A 13,594-nucleotide genomic window follows, 5' to 3' on the forward strand; every position below is an offset into this window, starting at 1 on the left:
ACTCCAGACCCGCGAGCAAGCGCGCGGCCTGGCGTCTGACCCGGGGTCCCGGCCAGGACGGGCCCCGAGGGACTCCTGAGCTCCGGCAGGGCCAGGCCCTCCTGCCCAGAGGCCGGACCTGTCAGTGCTGTGGAAATCACTCTCCGGGGAGCGGGGGAGGCCACAGCTGGCTCAGACTCCGGTATTGGGGTCGCAGGGGAAGCTTCGGGGCCAGGCGAGGAAAGCCCCGCCCACACGAGGCCGACCATCTCCAGGTCCGACTCACGGGACATCCGCCAAGAAGTCTTCGCAAACACCCCGGCTCCTCCCATCACCGGCTTCGTACCTTGTGCTCTGGGGTGTCACCTGGACCCCACGGCGTGCGGGCCCCGGTCCTTCACTGACACAGAGGAGGTCTCCACTCGGGGCATGTTTGGGCAAAAGGAAGGACTGTCTCCGTGGGGGCTACTTCCAGAAGCCGCCGGAGCCCACGGGGCGATGACGGTCTCCTTCGCCCGCAACGGGCTGTGCGCGTGCGCGCGGCTCTCCCCGGCGGCGGCACCTGCCTGCCTTCCGGTCCCATCGCCCCGGCGCCCGCACGCCACCCGGCTTCCGGTCCGCCGGTGGGAAGCAGGGCTGCCTCGAGCTGGGGGCCCAGACGGCGCCTGCCCTGCCCTCATCAGACCCTTGCAGGGGAAAGGAAAGGGTGAGGCCCGTGCCCGGGGAGGGCAAGGCAGGGGCGCGAGTCCAGGCAAGGCGGGCGGGCGGTCGGGCACACTCGGCCGTGTGGAGAGGACGGTGGGGGCGGGGGGCGGGAGAGTGAGGGCGTGTGAGGGCGTGTGCGACGGCCTGAAAAGCACGCGGGGGCCCTCGAGGAGGCCAGTTCTGTCCTCTCTCCCCTCCCCCGCCGGCCTCTGGGGAGCCCCCCGGCCCAGGACACAGCCGGGGGTGGGGGGTGGGGGTGGGGCGTGGAGGCAGCACCAGCACCCGCCGTGCCAGGCGGGGCCTTTCAAACACACATCTGCACGCGGTGGCACTTCGAGAGATCAAAATGGTTTAATGCGGTCTAGTCTTGTGGCCTACGTCTTTAGATACTGCTGTGTATTGAAAATAACATGAAAATTCTCCAGTTTCACCATTTAAAATAGATTTGACATCGATTTGACCTGTGCAGGGGCCTCCTTCCCACCGGGCCTCCTGCCCCGCCGGGACCCTCGGGCGGCAGGGACTGGGTGACACACAGCACCAGCAGGTACGGGGTGGGGGCAGGGGGCGCCGTGCTCTGAGACACTCGCCCGTCCGGACACACGACCTCCGGGACCCGGGCGGGTCCGCGAACGCACACACGCCACCCCCAGCAGGCAGGCAACAGCCCCGCTGACGGAGGCCGGCACACACGTACGTGCGTTCGTGGACAAATGCACACGGGCCTCCTACGTGCGACTGCGTGCAAACGCTCACCTTTGGAGGCCATGCCCTCACACACACGTGTAGCTGTCACCTTGCGCCCAGGTACACAGAAGCCTCAACCTGTCACACGTGCTCGACGCCTGCCCGCGTGGACAGTCGGGGCAGAGGGCTGGTGGGGCCACGGCCGGTGTCCGTCCCGAGTACTGTGTACCCAGCCCCACGGCCTGGTAAACATTTAAACCGACGCCTGCGCGTACAGCGAGCACACAAACAGGCCTATGCGCACATATACACATAACTGTGTGAGCCTGCGCGCGCATTTACACACACGTATACATCACGTATAGACACCGTCGGCCCAGGTTCACACAGGGACGGAGACCGGCGCGGGCACGTGTCCGCACAGCACTGCCACGCACACCTGTGCACCTACAGGCAAGGCCGTGACCGGACGCGTTTCGCTGGCACACGGATGAGACGATTCCACCGGGAATTCACGCCTCGGCGCCCACACACGTGGTTTGTCCCCAGGCCCCTCCCCCACGTGAGCAGCTCAGTGTCTCGGGGCAGAGGCCCCCTCAGCCAGCTCCAGCCTCTGCGCCACTGGGTCCAGGCTGTCGAGGGACTCCCTGGAAATACCACTGCCGGGGGGCGGCGGGGTCAGGAGCTCGTTCGCACACACACCCGCTCAGCACACAGGCCACACGTAACATACACACGTGCTCGGCGCGCACACGGCACACCGCGCACCCGCTGGGCTCACGTGCTCCACGCCCCACGCACAGGCACACGCACCCAAGGGACCACGCGGTCCTGCCTCTGCACACACGGCTCCTCCCATCGCCCTCCCGCTTCAAGGGCACTAAAGAGGGAGGCTATTTTGGTCTTTAGCACAAGCAATAAATAAATAAATAAATAAATAAATAAATACACACAGAGGAGGCAAAAAGAGGGCAGCGGAGTTTGAAAACGCAGCATCTGCCTTTGGTGAGAGACGAAAGGCAGCTCGGGGAGGCCCTCTTGCGGGGTCTGCGGCCTGAGCCGCCCAGCGTGGGGCCGGGAGGGGGACAGGCCCGAGAGGAGGCGCCCCGGGCCACCCGCGACAGCTAGGACCTTGGGGGACCCAGGGCCCCCGGGGCTCTGCCCTGGTGGGGTGAGTGGAGGGCCGGCCCAACAGGCCCACGTGCCAGCCCCGAGCGACCAGGGCCACCGGCCACCCACCGGGCAACCACAGGGACTCCACGTCACCGCCCAGGGCTAAGGCTGAGGAAGTAGGGGCTCAGGCCGGGAAGGAGCGGAGGCCTGTCCAGCAGATCCTGAGAGGAACGAGGCCTCCGCCTGCCTCGGGCTGACGCTTCTGATCCTTCCTGACCGGAAGTTAGGGTGGCGTCTGAGGCCAGGGCAGGGCTTTCTGGGTGGGAATACCCAGCCGGTGCCCGGACCCTGCACGGCCCCCGACTTCAGGGCCATGCCTCCCGCTGTTGCAGGGGTTGGAGGAGGGGAGAGGCAGAAGCCCCCACCGCAGGCCCTGGCCTCTCCCTGCCCGTCGCCCATCTGCCCTCGGCCTCCGTCTCCTAACTTGGGCCGGAGCCCTGGCATCTCCTGGCGGTGAGCTGTCCCGCAGCAGCCTGGATAGGCAGGCTGGGGTCTCTGATGAGCGACCGGCTTGGTCATTTGTGAGGACAACACTCTCAGCAGTCCTGGGAAGGGCCCAGGCGCCGCCCTGACAGCTGTTTCCTTCTCCGGGAACGAGCCAGCGCTGGGCAGCGCTTGGGCTGGCAGAGGCAAAAGCCAGTGACAGATCAGGGGGCCCGAGCCGGGGCCTGACCGAGGGGCCCAGATGTGTGTGCAGACCGGCCCACGGCTCTCCTAGGACCTTCCTGTGCGTCGGCACCAGGGCAGAGCCTGCCTGGGCCCCACCCGGGCTCACCTCTGCTGCCCACCTTGGGGGGATGGGGCGCCGGCTCGGCCCGGCCTCCGCAGACAGCGGGCCATGCTGGAGGCGGGGGCAGCAGGGAGGGTGGGCGAGTCCAATAAAAACAGTGACAACTGGAGCCGGACCCCCCGGGGTCTCTAAGGCACGACTCATGCTGGGGCCCCGCGGGGACAGGGCTGAAACACTTCCTTGGAGTCGGGGAAGCTGGTCCCCCTTCCCACGGAGCCACCCACCCCTACGCTCCCCGGCTGCCCCTCTCTGGGGAAGGGGGTGGAGGCCGCGGCGCAGCAAAGGAGGGAGAACCCCGCGGGCTGGGGTCGTGGGGGGGGGGGCGGGGGGGGGAGCAGACCTTCCACCGCAGGCAGGTCCCATCCCGGCCCTGAGATGCACCTCAAAGGAGGTACAGAGTCAAACTTAAAAAGCTCAGACTGGATTCTCCCCGGCCCTTACTCCCGCCCCAGTGACACTGAAAAGCTTTTGTTACGACCATTAACAAGGTCTTGGTTTTGCCATCACAAAGGAAATTCAGTTCACCCCGTGAGCGTAAAGCATAACGGGGTGGGGAGGTGGGGTTGACCTCCGTGCTTGCCCTCAGGCCTTGGCGTCGGGCACGTGCCTGGCCTTCATGGAAGAGAGGCCAGCCCAGCCTCGGGGACCTTCTGGAAACCCCACCCAGCTACTTGCATCCTGGCAGACTAAGGGAATTCTAATTGTCCTTTCCCACCCCCCTCAAATTATAAACCTTTTTTTCAATCACATGTTAATTTTTTTTTGTAAACAGTCTTAAACTAAGGTCGAGAAAGCCCAAACCCGGTGTTTCTCCCCAAGTTAAAAACCAGCGAGGTGCGCTGCAGCCCACAGGCCTTCGCCCCCAGAGGCCGGGCAGCTCGTGAGCCGTTTCTGGACAGGCTGTGGCTCCCCCCTGAGGCAGAAGCCCTCAGCTCCTGTGGCCCGCGCCCCCCCAACACACACCCGGGAGGCCACCTCCCCGCCCCCAGGCCTGCTCTGGCCTCAGAGGCCACTCAGGCCACCCACTCTCCCACCAACATTCCCACGCCGCTGTGAAGAAACGTAAAACATCTAAAACGCTACTGAGTCTGCAACCAGGGCCCAAGCCCGTTCCGCTCTGGCCCGGGGCCCTCGCGGGACTCAGGGGCCTTTCCCCGGCGGGGCGGATGCTGCACCTTGGCCGCTGGCGGCTCAGATCTCGGACTCCCGTCTGTAGGGCCGCTGATCGAGGGCGGTGCCGGCCTGGGGTCTGTCAAAGTCGCGCCTGGCCTGGTGGCCGTGGCCGTCCTGCTCCCCGCCCGCCTCGTCCTCCTCGTCGCGGCTCAGGAAGGCCAGCTCGTTCTCGTAGCAGAAGGAGTTGGCGCTGGGCAGCAGGAACTTGTTCTCCACCAGGTCCTTGGCGCTGCAGCGGGGCGTGGACGGCACCTCGTACGTCTTGTGGAAGTGCGAGTAGTCGATCTTGTACTGGTTCTTCTCCTCGAAGAGGACAGGCTCGAAGCGGTGGCCCCACAGGATCTCGTTGGCCAGGTAGGAGCTGCGGGCCTGTGTGGTCATGGCCGTAGCCTCCACCATGCCCTCCAGGATGACCACAATCTCAAAGTCGTCCGTCTCCAGGTCCTGCCGGCTGATGCCGAACAGCGGGCTGGCCTCATCGATCTCGTGCAGGATGGTGATGGGTGACACCAGGAAGATGCGGTCCAGGCCCTTGTCGAAGCCCACGTCGATGTCGATCTGGTCCAGCGGGATGTACTCGCCCTCCTCCGTGACCCGGGGCTTGATGAGCTGGGCCCGCACGTGGGCCTCCACGATGTGGCTCTTGCGCAGGTTGCCCACGCGCCACATGAGGCAGAGCTTGCCGTCGCGCAGCGCCACCACCGCGTTGTGGCTGAACAGCAGCGTCTGCGCGCGCTTCTTGGGCCGCGCCATCTTGGCCATGATGGCGCCGATCATGAAGGAGTCGATGATGCAGCCCACGATGGACTGCGCCACCACCATGAACACGGCCACCGGGCACTCCTCGGTCACGCAGCGCAGCCCGTAGCCAATGGTGGTCTGCGTCTCAATGGAGAAGAGGAAGGCCGCCATGAAGCCGTGTACCTGCAGCACGCAGGGCGTGCGGCCGCGGCCCTCGGCCGGCTCCAGGTCCCCGTGGGCCACGGCAATGACCCAGAAGATGACGCCGAACAGCAGCCAGGAGGCCAGGAAGGCCAGCGAGAAGATGAGCAGCATGTAGCGCCAGCGGATGTCCACGCAAGTGGTGAACATGTCGGCCAGGTAGCGCTGCGACTTCTCGTCCATGTTGGCGAACTCAATGTTGCACTGGCCGTTCTTCTTGACGAAGCGGTTCCGGCACCTGCGCCGGGTGTGCACCTTGCCGTTGCCAAAGCCGTTGGCGCCCGACATGGTGACCAGGTGCAGCCCGTCCTCCTCGGACGACACGATGCTGTAGGGGTTGGCACGGCCAGATGCGGTCATCCCGGGGGCGGGGGCGGCGGGACCCCAGCTTGCCCCCGGGCCGGCTCCAGGCGGGGCAGCTCCTGCAACAGAGGGGACAGCAGGCTGGCAGTGAGGCCGGCGGAGCAGCCACCCGACCCGCGCCTCCGCCCCGCCCCGGCCTCCCCCACAACCAGCTCCTGGTCCTCGGCCACCTCCACTCTCCCGGCTGCTCCAGACAGGAAGCCTGGCTTCTTCCTCAGTTTCCCTTTCCCCCACCAACGGCTCTGCCTGCAAAGACATTCCACGTCCAGCCCCTCCTCCCACCTCCCGGCCTGAATCCCTGGCATCACCCGCCGAGAGCAGCATGACGGCCACCGCGCCGGCCTCCCCACTCCCACGCCGGTGCCAGTGCCCACGGCAGCCGCCAGGAGTCAGTGCGCCCTCCCCTGGGACCCCTCGGACCTCGCCTCCAGTCTCGCCCTTGCTCACCCCCAGGCCCACCCGGACACCCTCCTCCCAGGCCCTGGCTTCTAGGCCACAAGGGTGTCTCAGGGCCCCCCTGCACCCGGGCCAACTGTGCACCCCACCCAGGACCCCACGGTTATCCCGCTGCACCGGCCTCTGACCTCGTAACGGTAGTAATAACGACAGCAGTGGCTCGCTGGGGCTGCACCCGCCATCCCACCACGAGACCGCGAGTCCCTGAGCACGGGGGGTTTGCTCTTTGCTCGCTGCTGTCTCCCCCCGAGGCTGAGACCTGGGCATGACAGACGCCTCAAGCCGGGCCCCAGCCGTCCTCCCGAGGCTCACGCTCTCCCCGCAGGCGCCCGCTCTCGCGGCCCAGATGCTGTGCCCGTGGCGACCCCGTCACCGGGGGGCTCGCTGACCCCGGACCTCAGCCCGGGGGCCTCCACCACCCCGCCTTCCTCGGCGCTAGAGGAGAGCAGGTGGGGAGCCCTCAGAAGAGCCCTGTCCTCAGCCCCCTCGGCAGAGCACCGGGCCGGCACACGCCCCACGGCACCCCTCCCCCGGCGCCCCGCCGGCTCTGCGCCGGCCCGGCAGTGCCAGGCTGAGGCATCCGCAGACCAGAGACGCCGACACCACTTGGCCCCGCGGGCACTGAGGCCGTCCGGCCGTCCGCGCCGGGTGCCCCGCGGGAATGGCGTGGCAGGGCACCGAAGAGGCAGGCCTGCGCCCCCTGCGGCTGGAGCCCACGCCCCCCGACCCCCAGCAGTCGCACGACGAGGTCAGAGCTAGCTGAGCCTCGGGGTGCTCACGCGTGATGAGACACGGAGGCCCCAGAGAAGGTCCAGGGCGGCCAGGCCAAGAGAGAGGAGGCGGCAGCACTGGGACCCGGCCCTGGTCTGTGGGACAGGGTGACCTCTGACCTCTGTTCCAAACACACACGGCCGGCCAGGCTGCAGACCCCTCCCAGGGCCTGCCCGGTCGCTGGGGCCACCGGATCCCCAGGTCTGGCAGGTGCAGGGCGCGCTCCCTGCTGCCCGGACCAGCTCACCCATCCACAGGGACAGCAGGCCAGACCTGTCGGCAAACGCTCCTGTGTCACCGGCTCAGGAGCCCAAGGAGGTAGCTACCGTGGCTGCATCTCCGCTCCGGACGGCGGCTCAGAGAGGTCACGTGACTTCCGCAAAGCCACACACCCACCGGGCAGGAGAGCTGGGCGCAGAACCACCTCTGTCGAACACCAGGCCTCCCACCGTGGGGACCCCCGGCTCTGCGGCGGCCTCTGCTCAGGCTGCCATCCTTGCCCCACGGCTGCTCCAGCTGACAGCCTCACCCTGGGTCTGAGGAGCTGCGGCCTCGGGCCATAGTGGTGGCCGCCGCTCCTGCCTGGTCCAGGAGCCGGTGGTGGCGGGAACCCCGTGGACTGTGCCAGGAAGACGGCTCAGCCCTAGACTCCTGGGCCTTCCAGGGGGAGGTGGCCAGGTCTGGGGCACGCAGATGCCAGCGGCAGGCCACCGGATCACCAGGGGCGGGTCTGTGTGGCCGGGAGGCCTTGAGGGGCGTCCAGGGGGCGCCCTGAGCAGCTCGAGCCCCGCGGCGGACAGAAGCGCAAGACTCGAAGGCCGGAGGAGCCCAGCCTGGCCCACTGCTCCCGGCAGCCTCCCACCCGGCCAGCTCGCAGACAGGTGGGCGTGCCACAGTGACCACCGGCACCCCTGCCTGGGCTGGGCGCCTGGGCCGCACCCAGACTGTGCTGCACAGCCCTGGGAACCCCTCTTCTACGGACCTTCCTCCTAAAGCCACAGCAAAAACCAACAGGTCCCGTTCGCAGCCACGCCCCCACTCCTCGGAGCTGGAAACCGGTACTCGGAGCAAAGTCCCCTGAGGCCAAGGAGCAGAGACGCAGCGGGCGGCTCTGTGTGCACGCGTGTGCGTGCGTGAGATGCCAAGGGTGGGGGGAGTACCTCGCGGGCGCTTGGTGAACACACCGCCACAGAGAAAGGCCGAGAAGAGGATCCACAGTAGCAGCCCCGGCACCACAAACTTGCCAAACGTCCAGGGACCCTCCACACACCCAAGGCAAGAAGGTCACAGGGCTCTGTGGGCTTTAAGGACTCGCTTTAAGAAATGTGGGGGACTTCCCTGGCTGTCCAGTGGTTAGGGCTCTGCGCTTCCACTGCTGGGGGCCCGGGTGTGATCCCTGATCGGGGAACTAAGATCCCGCAAGCCGTGTACCGTGACCAAAAAAAAAAGAAAGAAAGAAAGAAAGAAAAAGAAATGAGGGACAAGGTTCTCAACCAGCAACGTGCGGCCCCGTGTGGCTCCTGCTCAATGGGTGCAAACAGTTAGATCAGATAGAAAGGAAATTAGATTTGCTTTGCTGGAAGAGGCTCTAGCAAGCAAGGAGCCCGCTCCCCATTTTACAGATGGGAAAACTGAGGCTGAGACTCAGGTCACAAAACACCCTGTGGGCCAGGATGAGACAGACGGTAAAGACAATAATTAAGACTACGAGGGGGCTTCCCTGGTGGCGCAGCGGTTGGGAGTCCGCCTGCCGATGCAGCGGACGCGGGTTCGAGCCCCAGTCTGGGAAGATCCCACATGCCGCGGAGCGGCCGGGCCCGTGCACCACAACTACTGAGCCTGCGCGTCTGGAGCCTGTGCTCTGCAACAAGAGAGGCCGCGATAGTGAGAGGCCCGCGCACCGCGATGAAGAGTGGCCCCCGCTTGCCACAACTGGAGAAAGCCTCGCACAGGAACGAAGACCCGACACAGCAAAAATAAATTAATTAATTAATAAACTCCTACCCCAACATCTTTTAAAAAAAAAAGACTACGTTGGTCGGACGCCCCGATTGGCCAGTGGGGGTCCCAGGCGTTGCTGGGAGGGAAAGGGGAGAGAGGCACTAGGGTCCCCTACCTGAGCCAGCCTGGGCGACTTCAGCACTGGAGACTGGGAGTGAGGCAGGCCCAGCAGGCTGGACCCAGAGACCCCGAGGGGAGGGGAGCTGTCCCGAGCCCGGAGTTCCTCCAGGGCCCGCGTCCCTGCCCCGCCGACCACAGCGCTTGTGCACACAGCCTCCCGGCACCCAGCGGGCCGGGCGCAGCAGCAGGGCCTGGGCTGGGAGCTTTTAGGGAGACAGCTAACACATGACCTGAGGGCCAAGAGTCATCGCGAAGTGCCCCCGGATGGAGCAGGACAGCCCGTGCCAGGTCCCCTGAGGCTCTGGGCCTCAGGTTTCAGCAACGTCCGGAGCAGACCAGGGCAAGGCCAAGAAAGCACTGACTAGTCGGATCAATGGAGGGGGCACCGAGGACGAGTTCAATGCCCCCCTCCCTCGGGAGGCCTCCCCGGTGGCAGGACCCCTTCATAGGGGTGACCAGAGTCATCAGTATTTATCAAGTGCTTACTACCTGCCAGGCACTAAGAGCTCCAGTAGCTCACGTAATCCCTTATTATGACTTTCTGGATGAGGAAACTGAAGCTCAGAAAGGTTGAGTCACTCACCCAGGGTCACACAGCCTTTCAGGAGTGAGCTCCCAGTCTGGGGCGGGTAGGAGAGCACTCACCCCCCCCCCCACTCCCCTGGAGGGTGCACTGCAGTGACAGGGCAGCTCAGGGGCGGCAGGTTCCAAGGACTGGGGCGCAGAGGTGGGGAGGGGGGGGCACTGCTGGTGGGGAGGGGAGAACAGGCTGGCACCTCAGGGTCCAGTGGGGAGGCTGAGGCTGGCCAGGGAGAGCCAAGCGCTGGCCTGGACAGGAGGTGGAGGGTTAGGGGGCCGGCACTTCTGTCCTCACACTCTGGGGAGACAGCGGCCCTCTCCCGGGCCCGCCCACCTTTCCCAGACACATTCCCTCCCCCTCCCCAAAACATTCAGCCGGCCTCGGTCACCCATGGCCTGCAAACGTTTGGGGTCAACACCGTGCGGGCCTTCTGGGTCGGGCCCCTGCACGGCCCCTGTGAGGCCTGAGGAGAGACGTGTCGCGTTGTGCTGGGGATGGGAACAGCCGGTGCCTGGCGGTCCCCGGGCCCTCACCACTTCGAGGCCCAGCTGCCCAGTTTCCAACCACCCACACCAGTCTTTGCACCCGAAAGCTTGCTCTGCCCATGCACCGGCATGCCGGGCAGTTAATGCCCCAGGAGCAGCTAGCTCCCTACCACGATGGGCATATTCGGGGCACCTGCTCCACTCGGCCTCCCAAGGCCCCTCAGCTCCTGGGCCCTCCTCGCAGGCCTCGGGGGTGCCTCCACCGCGGACACCCCGGAACCCGAGCTCCCCGGCCACGTCCCACGGCACCACGTGGCCAAAATGCTCCCCCTCTCCTCCAAAGCTTCCTCCCCACTTCCCTCCCCCCTCCCCCCTCAGCCTCCTTCCTTCTCCCTCCCCCTTCTCCCCCTCCCCCTCCTCCTCCACCCCTATGGGGTCACCGGGCAGTCCCACCACCTCCCCGGTTACCCCAGCCACAGCCTGGCCTCCTCCCTCTCCTCTAGCCCCCAGATCCACTCCCTTCCCAGGTCCTGTGTATTTTATCTCCTCAATGATCAAAGCTGTCTGCCCACTCCTCGCCCACAGACCCCTCCTGTCCAGGCCATTCCTATCCACGCAGCGATGGGCTCCGAGGGTTTCCCTGTGGTCCAACCTCCAAGTCACAGCTAACGGGAAAGCTGGAAGTCCCCCTATCGGTCAGGGACCCGCAGCGGCCCACCGCTCTCATGAAGCCCTTTTACGTCCTCTGGCCCTGGGCCTCTCCCGTTAGGACCAGAAGCTACTTTCCACCCTGTGTGAGAGTCGGCCTTGCCTGGGCCCCACCTCGGGCCAACCTCAGAGGTCCAGAGAGGCTGGCGCAGGCCTGGCACAGTGGGGCAGCCAGGAAATGCTCACTGTGCAGACAAAGACGAGGGCATACGCTGCTGAACGGAGGGATGGATGAGGAGGTGGGGGAATCGACGAACGAGGAGACAGTTACGTGCGCAGGCGGGTGGTCAAGCGTGTGCGGGTGGATGGAAGGGGCTGACGGACGGGGGTGGGGGGATAGAAGGTGACTAGAGGGAAGGTTCGTTTAGGTGGGTGAAACATGGTTAGATGAGTTGGGCGAATGGATCAGTGAATGGATGGACGGACGGACGGACGGGTGAGTGACTGGACGGATGAGTGGATGAGTGGATGGGGGGGTGGACGGACCGAGTGGACGGATGGATGGACGGACGGACGGGTGAGTGACTGGACGGATGAGTGGATGAGTGGACGGGTGGGTGGACGGACTGAGTGGACGGATGGACAGACGGACGGACGGGTGAGTGACTGGACGGATGAGTGCATGAGTGGATGGGGGGGTGGATGGATTGAGTGGACGGACAGACGGACGGGTGAGTGACTGGACGGATGAGTGCATGAGTGGATGGGGGGGTGGACGGACCGAGTGGACGGACGGACGGGTAGGAGGGTGGCCGCATGGCTCGGGGGATGAATGGACGGAAAGACGGCCGGCTGGGCTGGGAGGGTGGGCGGACAGTTAGGTGGATGGGGGGATGGTGGAGCTAGTGGGCAGATAATGGGCGAATGGGAGGTCAAACGGGCGCGTGGATGGGTGAGCGGGTGGGTGGAGGCACAGATGAGCGTCCGGCCGGGCGGACGACCGCGTGGACAGGTGCCTCTCCGCGACCTTAATCTTACCTCTGGGATCCTATCTTCTAAGTAACGGTGCTCACCAGGCAAGTGACTGTCTTCAAGGCTGCACTAGCAGCGGCTGCCATGTCCCAGGCGCCAGCTGGACAGGACTCAGCGGCCGGAAGACCCTAAGGTTAACAGAGCACAGTTACCTATCTCCTGGGGGGGCCCAACAGCCATAAACCTCCACACAAACCCCCCTTTCTGCTCGAGGGGACCTCCCGCCCACCCCCAGGCGCCAAAGCTTCAGAGCCCGTGAGCCCGTCCATAACGACCCTTCAGAACCAGAGGAGGACAGGACAAGGGGGGCCGCCGGCAGCTACTGAGCGCGCACCGCACGCCGGGCGCTCGGTAGCTGCTTCCCGGACGCCAACTCAGGTGAGCTTCCTGACAGCCCCAAGCAGCTGGACCCGCTGCTGCCCCCGTCCCAGAGGCGTGGGCGCTGCGGGGACCCTCCGCGGGCCCCAGAGGACCTCGGGGCCCAGCCTGCGCGCCTGGCCGCCCGCGTAGCCTTGCCCACGCCCCGCTCGGGCCCCGCTGCGGGCGCGCGGCGAGGTCAGGGCAGAGAGCAGCGGGAAGGGGCTCGGGAGCCTTGGAGGCGGGCCAGCCCGGGGTGCGCCGTCACCTCTGCCCTCCCGGCCACGGCGTCCACGCAGGTCACCCTCTCGCGGCCCACGCCGGCGGGAGCCCACAGGGGCACTGGATTTTCCGGCTGGGATTCAGCGAACGGCTGTGAGTCAGCCCACATCCCAAGCCCCCTGGGGCAGCGCCAGCCACGGTGGGCTTAGAAGCGCACAGACCTGGGTTCCGGCCGCAGCTGCGCCCCTCACGCGCCGTGTGACCTTGGGTGCGTCACTTCCCGGCTCGGGGCTTCTGCTCGCTCTGGCAGTGGTGGCCTGGCTGGTCCCTCTCCGCTCCAGGCTCCCACCTCCAGACGCCCTGTCCTCAGCCCCTGCTCCCCCACCCTCACGGTCCCTAGAGCAGCAGCCAGCGGCCCTGCCGTCGGCCCCTCTCGGCCGTTTCCTTCTGAAGTCGATGGGGGCTCCATCCCAGACCCCCATCACGCAGCTGGACCCCCCACGGTGAGGACGTGTTCCCGGGTCACTGACCTCTCGTCCTTCCCCGGTAGTGGACACCCACTGTGCCCGGCACCGTGTGCTGGGCTCTCGGCTTCGGTCATTGCAAGCTTTGCAGCCCACCCTGAGGGACAGATGGGGAAACTGAGGCTGAGGGAGGTGAGGTCACTCGTGCCGGGTCACCGAGCGCTGGAACTCCGAGCAGAGGAGGTGTCACGGGGCCGTGGGGAGGGGAGGGGGCGGTAGGCAGGTAGGGCGCCTGCCCTCCCCACTTCCCGTGGTCACTCAGCCCGCCTGCCCCAAGCCCTGTCGGCCTCTGCCTCCCCGCTTCCTGGAAGGGGCTTTCTCCTGCGAGGGAAGCAACACCAGCTCCGTTCTGCACAGGAGGCAATGGAGGCTCAGATCAGAGGAGGTCCTTGCCCAAGGTCACAAAGCCACGGAGTGCGTGGCAGCTTGGAGACAAGAGGCCAGGATCTGTCGCCCCGTCCAGCACTGCCCCTGCCCCTGCAGTGGCCGTGGCCCACGAGACGTGACCCCGAATCTCTGAAGTTCCCCGAACGCTTGCCTCGGTGGCGGTCACAGTCCTGGCCAGGGGAGGCCGCGGCAGGCGCAA

At 66.1% G+C, this 13,594-nt stretch overlaps 1 protein-coding gene across 9 annotated transcripts in view; it reads right to left on the reverse strand.

The window, feature by feature from the left end:
• Positions 1–1,018: 1,018 nt before the first annotated feature.
• The window catches only part of KCNJ12 (potassium inwardly rectifying channel subfamily J member 12), a 35,762-nt gene continuing 23,186 nt past the window's right edge, over positions 1,019–13,594 (reverse strand). For 4 of the 9 annotated variants that reach the window (XM_059048884.2, XM_067020521.1, XM_067020520.1 and 1 more), the window contains exons 2-3: positions 11,912–12,033; positions 1,019–5,871 (exon numbers count right to left, since the gene is read on the reverse strand). In XM_059048884.2, coding sequence (XP_058904867.1) covers positions 4,526–5,809 — 1,284 coding nt within the window. In that variant the 5' untranslated portion in view covers positions 5,810–5,871; positions 11,912–12,033 and the 3' untranslated portion in view covers positions 1,019–4,525. Of the gene's footprint in view, positions 5,872–9,155; positions 9,333–11,911; positions 12,034–12,705; positions 12,798–13,014; positions 13,177–13,594 lie in introns of those variants that run through there. The other 5 variants (XM_067020518.1, XM_067020516.1, XM_067020517.1 and 2 more) reach the window with 4 other exon arrangements.

Source organism: Kogia breviceps, chromosome 19 (genome assembly GCF_026419965.1).
Source record: "Kogia breviceps isolate mKogBre1 chromosome 19, mKogBre1 haplotype 1, whole genome shotgun sequence".
In the NCBI taxonomy this organism is placed as follows: domain Eukaryota; kingdom Metazoa; phylum Chordata; class Mammalia; order Artiodactyla; family Physeteridae; genus Kogia; species Kogia breviceps.